The following is a 12,185-nucleotide window of genomic DNA, read 5'->3' as shown; positions in this document are numbered from 1 at the left end:
GCCCAGAAATTATCTTGACATTTCTTTTTTTTAATCTTGACATTTCTATAGAATTTTAGTTACTTTTCTCTTTCCATCTTTTAAAAAGTGGATTTTTATTCAAGTTCCTTGAAGCTTTGGTTCTCAACCTGGGGTAAGGGGACATGTGGCAGTGCCTGGAGACATTTTGGGTTGTCACCAGGTTGTCATGTAGAATTCGGAGAAACTGTTAAAGAGCTTGGAATTGTTTAACCTAAATGTCAGTATTTTTGAGGTTCAGAAATCTTGTCTATGTGATTACTTGGTGGGGGCAGCATAGTTTTCCCCTCCTATAATATGCTGGGTTAACATTTTGGTGATGGAGGAGTTGTAAATGCTGATGGAGAGGTCAGTAAACAGTTGAGAAACTTAGAAAGCCGATTCCTTTCCTTGTGTGATTTAAGGGTTAATTTACTGCTCTTCTAGTTTACAGATATAAGGAAATGGTTGTTCATACATAGCCTTCTGAACCTAAGACCATTTGCTATGCTCATGGTGATTTTCCTTGCCCTTTTTTTTTTTTTTTAAAGTAGGTTCCATATCCAAGGTGTGGCTCAAACTCATGACCCCAAGATCAAGAGTTGAATGCTGTACCAACTGAAACAGCCAGGCACCCCCACCCTACCTTTGATTACTAAAACTTACTTTGCAGTTAATGTGTGTATGTGTTTGTGTTACTGCCTTATAACATATACAGTGTAGCTTTTCACACTGAGAGTTGTGACCCAGTAGTAGGTTATGAAATTAGTCTAGTGGGTGAAAACTAGCATTTTTTTGATAAGTTAAATATGTGAGAAAAATAACAGTACAGGGGCGCTTGGGTAGCTCAGTGGGTTAAAGCCTCTGCCTTCGGCTCTGGTCATGTCCCATGGTCCTGGGATCGAGCCCCATATCAGGCTCTCTGCTCAGCAGGGAGCCTGCTTCCCCTTCTCTCTCTGCCTGCCTCTCTGCTTACTTGTGATCTCTGTCTGTCAAATAAATAAATAAAATCTTAAAAAAAAAAAGACAAATAACAGTACATTACTTATAGTAAGAGTAATAAGTATTATTTGTGAAGCCTATTTTAGTTATATATTGTAGGGAAGGAAAATCTCTTTTTTCCTACTACCCTCAGGTTCTCTGGCTGGGACCCTGTGAATTAGAGACTGACAAAAGACAGTAAGAGAAAAACAAACTGAAGTTTATGCTTATACATGGGAGCACTCAGAGATGAGTAACTCCAGGGTTGATGAGAAGAATTTGGGCATATATAGCATCTTAGCAAAGGATCAATAAATTTTCAGAGACAAGACAAAGGACAAGGATTTTGAGTTCCTAGGGCTGCAAATTTTGGGGAGCTAATGGTAGCTAAAAGCTAAAATTTGTTGTGTAGATTCCTCTGGTACCATTTCCAGGCTGATAAGGGTTCAGAGTTGTGATTAATTTTTGTCCTTTCTGGTAAAGAGAGAAGGGAGCGGACATCTGTAAGTTTATATCCTGCTTTTGGGCAAACAGGGAAAAGGCAGAGGGCTTTTTCTTTTTGCTGCTTAATTGTTGTCACCTCAGCTCTAAAGTGGCAAGTTTTGAGGTGTTGTATTATGCCTCCTACAATATCTACATGCATGTGCTGTCATGATGTAAAAACATTTTTTTTCCCTGCATTCTCCCCACCCCAAAACATTTCTTGCTGTGAGATACAAGTAAGAAAATGGAAAGCTGTGGATTCCAATTAAATGCAAAAAGACAATATGAGCTGCATACTTTATAGGTCTTAGAACAGGCCAAGATTTTATATATTGACTTTAGGGAAGCAATAAACTTATTTCAGTTTTTTAATTAGAAATTTTTGGCTTTGTACTGTCATAAGGTAATTTTAGAATGCATTCTGAAAATTTATAAGACCTTCTGATAGAATAAGTATTAGATTTGGCAACATTCTTGAATTGTAATTGTTTTATTGAAGATCATTGTTTACATGTGCACTAATGTGTCAGTAACAACAGTGTCTCAATAATAAAATTCTTTGGTTTAAGAAAAGGCAATTTGATGAAAGGCAAATGAAATTGGGTATGTATTAGTATCTTCTGATATTATTTAATGTTAGTTTGGTTATTAACTGATCAGAAACTGCTTTCATCACAGTATTTGGAGCTTTTCATCCTCTCTAAGAAGCTTAGATCTCAGGATAGATTCAGGCTTCCTGCGTGGAATTTTTTAGTTCATTTTGTTGATTCTTATGTACCTAGTAGACAGATGTTAATATTACACTGAAATATTTAAGATTAATTCCAGTGCAATTTATTTCAGACTGAATTTAGTGGAGGCTTTTGTAGAAGATGCAGAATTGAGGCAGAGTTTACAAGAAGATTTACTTCGTCGATTCCCAGATCTTAACCGACTTGCCAAGAAATTTCAGAGACAAGCAGCAAACTTACAAGATTGTTACCGACTGTATCAGGGTATAAATCAACTCCCTAACGTTATCCGGGCTCTGGAAAAATATGAAGGTAACAATGATTTTGTTTTTGTTTTCCTTCACTCTCAATATACTTAGCAAATGTGCTGTCCTTCTAAAGTTGGGTTTGTATTGACCTATAGCTATGTTGCAGAAGTTGGAATCATAAGACAACATTGCATTTTTGCTTTTTAGTAGTGAATATTGGGGTAACTAGATTTATTGCATTAGCAGTGGCAGTTGAACAGGGTTCAGTTGCTAAAGACTCTCAGGACCCAAAACAACATTGCTCTTAAATCTATAGTTTATGAAAGGAGAAAGGTACAGTCTAGCAGCAACACCAGAGGAAGTATAATGCATCACAGCCAAAGTCTCACAGCAGTGGGCCAGGGAGGTCTGGGGGCACTAGCTCCTATTGTTCTTCCCTTTTTTTTTTTTTTCCCAAGATTTTATTTGAGAGAGAGGGAGAGAGCAATAGAGAGCATATAAGCAGGGAGGAGAGGAAGAAGCAGGGTCTCTGCTGAGCAAGGAGGCCATGTAGGGCTCGAGCCTAGGACTTTGAGATCACAGCCCACACTTGAAGGCAGCTGCTTAACCAGCCTAGCCACCCAGGTGCCCTGAGACAGGGTTTTGGTGATCTAACGGTTGACATCAAAGTGAAGTTACCAGAGTAAAATATGAAAAGTCACACAGTAGTCAATCAATATGGTATTGGTGGGTAAAACCAGCTTTCTCTTACAAGCGTTGTTTTTAACTTTGTGAACGTAAGTACTAAATTACTTGTTGCAGAAAGTTACATGAAATTATATGTCTAATACATAAAGCATTTTAAGTTTCAGACTTAAAAATCACCAACCCTTAGAACTGTTAAACCTTTCAGTATTGTGAGAAAGCTTTTTCTGCAGACAGACTTAAAAAACTCAACTCTGTGATCACAGGATATAAATAAGCATAGATTTAATTTTAATTTTATGGGTAGCCTTTTCACTTAATTATCTAGCAAAGCATGAAAGATGCCTTAAGCACTTACCTTAAGTACCAGTGTATAAAGAGTATTCCCATTCTAGTAGCCAAGGCTCCTCTTTAGACTGATGACACTTAAAAGCCCTTGCATTTTGTTCCACCAAAGTGGAATTAAAGAAAATGGGTCTTACCCTATGCCCACATTTCTTTAGTGTGGCTTAGGCTGCCATTTACCCTCCCTGTGCTTCAGTTTCCTTATCCAATAAAAGAAGATCTTCTACTCTGGTCCTTTTCTGATTCCATGTGCTCTGGCTCCATTCCAGCAGGATCAACTGGGAACCCAAGGGGAGTGACCGGTAGCAAGGCTATAGTAATCGGATTTCCATGGCGATAGGCTTATTAAACAATTAATTCACTCTTATCCTTGTATATCAGCTGTTTTGAACACACTTTGCATATGTGTATTTTTTTCTGGGAAGAGATCTGTAGCTTTCATCAGATATTCAAAAGCATTTGTAAAACTCCTCTCCTCCCAAGAGAAAGGATAAAATATACTGCTGTGCACATCCTTTGGGGAATCTTTCTCATTCCCTGAAATAAGCACAGAAGCTGGGAATTGAGCTTAAGAGTAGCTTGACTGTCCTCCTGCAAATGTGTGGGTGGCTCAGTGTACTTGAGAGTTTTGCAACGGGTCAATGATTTCCTACTTTGGGGGGTACACTTATATACCTGTAAGAGAACATATCATTTATCTAAATCAAAAGCATCACATTATCAGTTTGGCAACTGATGTGTGCTTTATGATATTTGAAGTCACCCAGCCTAGAGAATATTAGAAAAGGAAGACTGTTCCAGGTGTTGTGATGCTAAGAGCTATGTTTTTCTCTCTCTCTCTCTCTTTTTTAAATGATTTTATTTGCCTCTTTATGAGAGAGAGTACAAGTCGGGGGAGTGGCAGGGAGAGGGAGAAACAGGCTCCCTACTGAGCAGGGAGCCTCCTATGGGACTTAATCCCAGCACCCTGGGATCATGACCTGAACTGAAGGCCGATGCTTAACCGACTAAGCCACCCAGGCACCCCGCTTTTCATTCTATAAGAAACTTTGGATGGGGCACCTGGGCGGCTCAGTCAGTTAAGTGTCTGCCTTCGGCTTGGGTGGTGATCCCATGATTCTGGGATGAAGCCCCTTGTAGGGGGCTCCCTGCTCAGTGGGGAGTCTGCTTCTGCCCCTCCCCTTCTGTGCTTTCTCTCTCTCTCTCTCTCTTTCTCTCTCTCTTGCTCACCTTATCTCTCTGTGAAATAAATACAAATCTTAAAAAAAAAGAAAGAAATATTGGCGACCCCAGGTGTACCCTAGTCATTGGGAACCTAACTAATCTGAATTTTTCTTAGAAACAACAAAATGGAGCCTCCTGGCTGGCACAGTCAGTGGAGCGTGCGACTCTTGATTTCAGGGTTGGGAGTTTGAGCCACATGTTCGGTGCAAAAAAAAAAAAAAAAAAAAAAAAAAAAGGCAGGCATGGCATTTGCTGAGCTCCGTGTAGCTCTTTAAGCCTACTGATTGATTGCATGGAGAAAGCCAAAACTGAGGCTAACTTCTGGGGAAAATAAACCAAATGCACTGTCCTTAAAGACTTTTTATTTATTATTTATTTAAGAGAGAGAGAGAGAGGCACAAGCAACAGGGAGGGGCAGAGGGAGAAGGAGAAGTAGACTCCCTGCCGGGCAGGGAGCCTGATGGGGGACTCAGTCCCAGGACACTGAGATCATGACCTGAGCGGAAGGCAGATGCTTAACGCACTGAACCACCCAGGTGCTCATGCATTGTCCTTAAAAGTAGAATCATAATATGAGAAAATTCTTTCTATGGGCATTTGGGTGGCTCAGTGGGTTAAGTGTCCAACTCTTGGTTTTTGGCTTAGGTCATGATCTCAGACAGGGTCATGAGATCAAACTGAGCCATCTATGAAGTGCTGTGTATGGAGCCTATTTGAGATTGTGTCCCTCTGCCCAAGCCCATCCCCATGTGCACTCCTTTTTAGTATATTAGTATATTGCTAGAAGTTGAGTATGTTCTCCTGCTTTGTTTTTGGCTTTTATTTAAGTCTAGGTTTAAAGTTATTTTAACATTATTCCTGAAAAAAATAAAAGTAAGTTCAGAGACAGCAGGGGGCAGCAACAGTCTAGAAAGCTGACTTGTATTGAGTGCTAGAAACTCTACTCTGAATCATATTTCTCCTGTAAGAAATAGTTTTTTGAAATGTATACTTGACTTCTATTATTCCTTGTAGCTTTTAAAATTAAAACGTTGAGGCAAAACGTAAAATAATGGTGTTGTGCATTTAAGGAAACCTGATAGTGCTTAAAACAACTCTAAATATCTAGATTATTTTATTGATAAATTTTATTCTAATAGCCATCACATTGAGGTGCATAACTTATCCTCTTCCCATATCCAATTAATCATGTTTCTGTTTAATTGCTTCTTAAAAAACTCATATTTGCTCCTTTTCCTCCTATGGTTTGTGCATCCTACTCAGTGAACCCATAGTAACATTTCCCATCTGATTGTATCATTTCTTCTCTTTCAGTTCAGAACACAGTAATTGCTTCCTCTGACCTGTAGGACCAGAGGGGTCTGGTCTGAATTTTAACAGCAAGTAATTATTTACTGACAAATTACTTTACCAAGAAGGTTGTGCTCATTTACAGTTCTAGTCACAGGGTTGTTTTGTTTGTTTGTTTTTTGAGATTTTATTCATCCATTTGATACAAGAGCACAAGGAGGGGTAGCAGTAGGCAGCTCAAGAGGAAGAAACAGACTCCCTGCCGAGTAGGGAGCCTGATGTGGGGCTCCATCCCAGGATCCTGGGATCATGACCTGAGCCAAAGTCAGATGCTTATCTGACTGAGCCACCCAGGTGCCCCTCCAGTCATAAGATTAATACAAAAATTTCTTTATACACTCACAAGCACTATTTGCTTTTCATTGTGGTGGTTAGTTAGTATGTTTTAGTGGTTAGTGTATCTTGTTGGAAGTGTTTAGTGGGATCTGGGTGTAAGATCATTTGGATAGAAGGACAGAGATACAGTCCAAGATGCAGTCTATTGGTCCGAGAATATATACCAGAAGAAAAAGAATTTAAAAATTGCTGTAAGTGATGGGTGAGAGAAAGTAAAAATGATCTTATGAAGTTGGGACAGTAAAGGAAAACTCCGTTTATTCCTGTCTTTTCCTCCTGTAAGTCTTTCTCCTGTGTCTCTCCTTTGTCGTCACACAGAGCCCTGCGCTTCGATCTCTAGGTGTGTGGAACTTTTCCCTCCATCCCAATGTTTTGAGACACCAGCTGGGTATCCTGCAATGTCACTTAGCTCTGACGTTATCTACCTGGAGATCGCACCACATCCCACAGGTTAAGGGCATAGTTCCACAAGTTACCTGTTACAAATGGGGTTGTCACCTGTTCTTTTGACCCAGCTGGCTATAGATCGAAGGTTCCTCTGATACCTACTCCTTGGATTTGATTAATTTGCTAGAGCAGCTCACAGAAGTCAGGGAAACAAATTCACCAGTTTCATTAAAGGATACAGATGAACAGCCAGATGAAGAGATACACAGGACCAGGTCTGGGAGGGGCAGGAGATACTGTCCTTGGTTTGGGTTGTGTTTACTCAACTTGGAACCTCTCTGAACTCCCTGTTAACTGAGATTTTATGGCGCTTCCTCAGGCATGCTCAATTGCTAACTCCATTTCTATTCCCTCTCCTGTCCCTGGAGAATGAAGGGGTAGAGCAAAAGTTCTAGAAGTCAACCCTTTTATTTTAGGTAAACTCTGCCCCAGTGTTGGGTTCAAATTCATAGCCCTGTGATCAAGAGTTGCATGCTTTACTGACATAGCCAGGCAGGAGCCGCTAGAAATCACCCTTTTTGAATAAGAGATGCTCCTAGTATTCTTAATACTTGGGAAATTATAAGGGTTTATAGGAGTTCTGTGCCTGTGTGATGAGTATGTTTTCTATTACCTCACAGGGATTGCTAGCACAAGTGTAAAATGATACTCAAATATCAGTGGAATCCAAAGAAAAAATCATTGTAGGAAAGAAAAGTACTATTTTGTCAAAATGACAATAGTAATAAAGGAAAATGAGGGGTGGTGTCAGAGAAAGTATTACTTGCAAGTGGGGGAACTGAGACAACTGGCTGTGCTTAACAAAAGGGATGATGTGGCTGGAGAAACAGACGAGAGGATGAGTGAAGTAAGTGGCAGGGGCCATGAGGAAGCACAAGAGGCCCATAATGCAAAGTGGCTGACAACAGGGAAAGAAGAGCAGAGATGGCCTTGTGCCCAGGGTCATCATTCAGAGTGATTTAATTACTTAGCCATTTTACCATGATTCACCTGCACTTCTACTTCTCTTGCTTCTTCGTTTAATTTGGGAATTTGTTGGCTCCAGCCTCCTATTTGTGTGAACACTTAAACTTTCATTAGGAGTATCTTACCCTCATCTTTTCCACTTACCTGGACTTTATTTTATTTTATTTTAATTTTTTAAAAAGATTTTATTTATTTATTTGAGAGAGAGTGAGCATGAGCATGAGCAGGGGGAAGGGGAGAAGGAGACTCCCCGCTGAGCAGGGAGCCTGATATGGGGCTCAATCCCAGGACTCAAGGACCGTGACGAGCCGAAGGCAGACACCTCACTGACTGAGCCTCCCAGGTGCCCCTGACCTGGACTTTTAAATACATATCATAAATACATTAAAGGGGTCAGGTGAAGTTTAATAGTGCTTAGTCAAACATCAAGATTGAAATTAGTAATACAAAGAATTTATGTAAAATTAGTCAAGGAAATATAGGCATAGAATATATGTTTAAATCTTTGTTAATTGAAACTGATGTCTTTTTATTACCATTTACCAAAATATTTAATAGAATATAATGTTAATGCCAACTGTGTAATTAATTTAGACTTCAGGTTGATTTTTGTAGTCATGGACTATTTGAACATTCTGATGTAGCAAACTTGTGACTAGTGCCAGGCCTCGACTCTGAGGTTAGTGTCAGTGGGGCATGGCTAAGGAGGCACTTCTTTCTGCTCTCCAGAACTAGACTATAGTTTGTTTTGATTTCAGTGTTACTTGCTCATCTAACTTAATTAAATTAGCAGTCGCATAGTGGTTGTTTTTTTTTTTAACTTAAAATTTTTTTTTATATCAGTATAGTTGACACAATGATAACACGAATTTCAAGGATACAATATAGTTACTCAGCAACTCTGTTTGCTGTTATGCTGTGCTCACAAGTAGAGCCACAGTCTTTCACCCTGAACCCTATGACAGTACCATTGACTAGATTCCTTATACTGTACATTTCGTCTCTGTGACTTACGCATTCCGTAACTGGACGCCTGTATCTCCCGCTCCCCTTTACCCGTCTCTCCACTTTTCACCCCTCTGGCATCCATCAGTTTGTTCTCAGTATTTATGGGTCTTTTTCTGCTTTTTGCTTGTTTATTCTTTTGTTTTTTAGATTCCATATATGAGTGAAATCATATGATACTTGTTTTTCTCAGTCTGACTTATTTTAGTTAGCATAATACCCTCTCAGTCCATCCATGTTGTCACAAATAGCAGTGTGTATATGTTTGTGTATACACCACCTCTTCTTTACTCATTCATTTGTCAGTGAATACTTAGGTTGCTTCCGTATCTTGGTTATTGTAAATAATGCCGTAAATGGAGAGGTACGTGTATCTTTTTCAAATTAGTATTTTTGTTTTCTTTGGTAAAAAAATATCCAGTGGTGGAATTACTGGATCATGTAGTATTTCTGTTTTTAATTTTTTGAGGAGCCTCCATACTGTTTTCCACAGTGGCTGCACCAGTTTACATTCCCACCAACAGAGTATAAAGGTTCCTTTTCCTCCATAACCTCACTAACATTTGTTATTTCTTGTGTTATTTATTCTAGCCATTTGTTGGGTGTAAGGTGATATTTCACTGTGGTTTTGATTAGCATTACCCTGATGATTAATGATACTGAGCATTTTTTCATGTGTCTGGTCGGCCATTTCTATGTCTTCTTTGTAAAAGTGTCTATTTAGGTCCTCTGCCCATTTTTTAAAAATTACTTTTATTAACATAAAATGTATTATTTGCCCCAGGAGTACAGGTCTGTGAATCATCAGGCTTACACATTTCATAGCATTCACCATAGCACATACCCTCCCCAATGTCCCTAACCCCACACCCCTCTCCCAAATCCCCTCCCCCCAGCAACCCTCAGTTTGTTTTGTGAGATTAAGAGTCTCCTAATGGTTTGTCTCCCTCCCAATCCCATCTTGTTTCATTTTTTCCTTCCCTACCCCCCACGATGCCCCGTACTGCCTCTCAAATTCCTTATATCAGAGAGATCATATGATAATTGTCTTTCTCTGATGACTTATTTCGGTCAGTATAATACCCTCTAGTTGCATCCGCGTTGTTGCAAATGGCAAGATTTCATTTCTTTTGACGTCTGCCCATTTTTTTTTTTTATTATTAACATATAATGTATTATTATCCCCAGGGGTACAGGTCTGTGAATCAAAAGGTTTACATACTTCACAGCACTCACCATAGCACATACCGTCCCCCATGTCCATAACGCTACCATCCTCTCCCGACCCCCCTCCCCCCAGCAACCCTCAGTTTGTTTTGTGAGATTAAGAGTCTCTTGTGGTTTGTCTCCTTCCCAGTCCTGTTTGTTTCATTTATTCTTTTCCTACTCCCCAAACCCCCCACATTGCATCTCCACTTCCTCATATCAGGGAGATCATATGATAGTTGTCTTTTTCCGATTGACTTATTTTGCTAAGCATAATACCCTCTAGTTCCATCCACATTGTCGCAAATGCTCTTTTTTTTTTTTTTGCTCTGTCCATTTTTAATCAGAGTTTTTGTTTTTTTGGTCTTGAGTTGTAGAAGTTCTTATTATATATTTTAGATATTAACCTCTTTTTTTTTTTTTTTTTAAGATTTTATTTATTTATTTGACAGAAATCACAAGTAGGCAGAGAGGCAGGCAGAGAGAGAGAGAGAGGAGGAAGCAGGCTCCCTGCTGAGCAGAGAGCCCGATGCGGGACTCCATCCCAGGACCCTGAGATCATGACCTGAGCCGAAGGCAGCGGCTTAACCACTGAGCCACCCAGGCGCCCTAGATATTAACCTCTTAACGGTAACATTATTTGCAAATATCTTCACCCTTCAGTAGGTTGCCCCCCCCCTTTTTTTTTTGAGAGAGAGGGAGAGAGAATGAGAGAACATGGGGGTTGGAGGGTCAGAGGAAGAAGCAGACTCCCTGCTGAGCAGGGAGCCGATAATGGGACTTGATTGGGATTCCAGGATCATGACCTCAGCCGAAGGCAGTCACTTCACCAACTGAGCCACCCAGGTGCCCGCCATTTTGTTTTGTTGATGGTTTTCTTCACTTCAAAGCTTTTTATTTTGGTATAGTCCCAGTTGACTTTCTCTTGTTTCCCTTGCCTTAGGAGATATGGCTAGAAAAAAGTTGCTACAGCCAATGTCAAAGAAATTACTGCCTGTGTTTTCTTCTAGGAGTTTTATGGTTTCATGTTTCACAGTTAGGTCTTTAATCCATTTCAGGTTTATTTTTGTGTATGCTGTCAGCAATTTATGTATCTTTTAGTGCTTGACAGTGAATGGCGTTCCTACAGAAATTTTAATTATTTGATTACTTGGACATTTCATATTTTGATGCACCTAAGAAGCTAACAGTTATTTCCTTGTGTCATATTTGGTATGCTTGCTACGTGAGCATGGTGTATTTCAAAACTAATGACCAGTGATTGCTTCACCAGTCCCGTGATTGCTTCCTTCAATAAGTTATTCATTCAACAGCTAGTTCATTTGTTTCAGGCATCGTTCTAGGAGGTACAACAGTAGATGTGACAGATAATGTCCCTGTTTTTATGGAGGGTCAGCAATACTGGAAGGATAAGGGGAGACAGACCGTAAACATCAGTGAACAAGACTTTCAAGTGGTGATAAGTACAGTAAAGGAAGTATAAAATATTGATATGATAGAGTGACTTGGCTGGGGCCAGGGAGACACTCGAACTGTTGGTCAAAGATGGTCTTTCTAGAATTGCTACCTGAGTTCCACAGCTTGAATGATGATAAGGAGCCAGTTGTTTAAGATCTGGGGGGAGGCTAGTGGAACCAGCTAGTGCAAGTGCTTAAGGCTTGACTTGTTGAAGGAGCAAGGGAAGGCTAGAGTGATCAAGCACAGAGATAGAGAATAAGGGCCATGTTAGGAATAGAGGCCAGAGAGGTAAGGCCTATTTGAGGTTTTTAACTTTCTGTGTGCTGTGGACCCTAAAAAGCCTATGAACCCCTCTTCAGAATAGTGTTTTTAAATGCATAAAATAATACAGACTCGTAGAGGCAGCCAAGTATATTGAAACACACTTGCCAAAATAAAAAAACAAACTTGATAAATACATCCTCTTTATTAATGCTTTAAATAACATGATTCTGAGTAAAGTTCTACTAAGGTCTTAAGTTTCATTTTTTTTTTTTTCCTTTTTAAAGATTTTATTTATTTATTTGACAGATAGAGATCACAAGTAGGTAGAGAGGCAGGCAGAGAGGAGGAAGTAGGCTCCCTGCCGAGCAGAGAGCCCGACTCGGGGCTCGATCCCAGAATCCCGGGATCATGACCTGAGCCGAAGGCAGAGGCTTTAACCCACTGAGCCACCCAGGTGCCC

The 12,185-nt window shown here is 39.9% G+C and overlaps 1 protein-coding gene across 1 annotated transcript in view; it reads left to right on the top strand.

Annotated features, from left to right (window-relative positions):
* The window catches only part of MSH2 (mutS homolog 2), a 79,206-nt gene that overhangs the window by 32,000 nt on the left and 35,021 nt on the right, over window positions 1–12,185 (top strand). Inside the window, exon 7 of the mRNA XM_059406121.1 lies at window positions 2,305–2,504. Within this exon, the coding sequence (XP_059262104.1) occupies window positions 2,305–2,504 (200 nt within the window). The remainder of the gene's footprint in view (window positions 1–2,304; window positions 2,505–12,185) is intronic.

Source organism: Mustela nigripes, chromosome 7, assembly GCF_022355385.1.
Source record: "Mustela nigripes isolate SB6536 chromosome 7, MUSNIG.SB6536, whole genome shotgun sequence".
Taxonomy (NCBI): domain Eukaryota; kingdom Metazoa; phylum Chordata; class Mammalia; order Carnivora; family Mustelidae; genus Mustela; species Mustela nigripes.
This window is presented reverse-complemented; position numbering and strand designations above follow the sequence as displayed.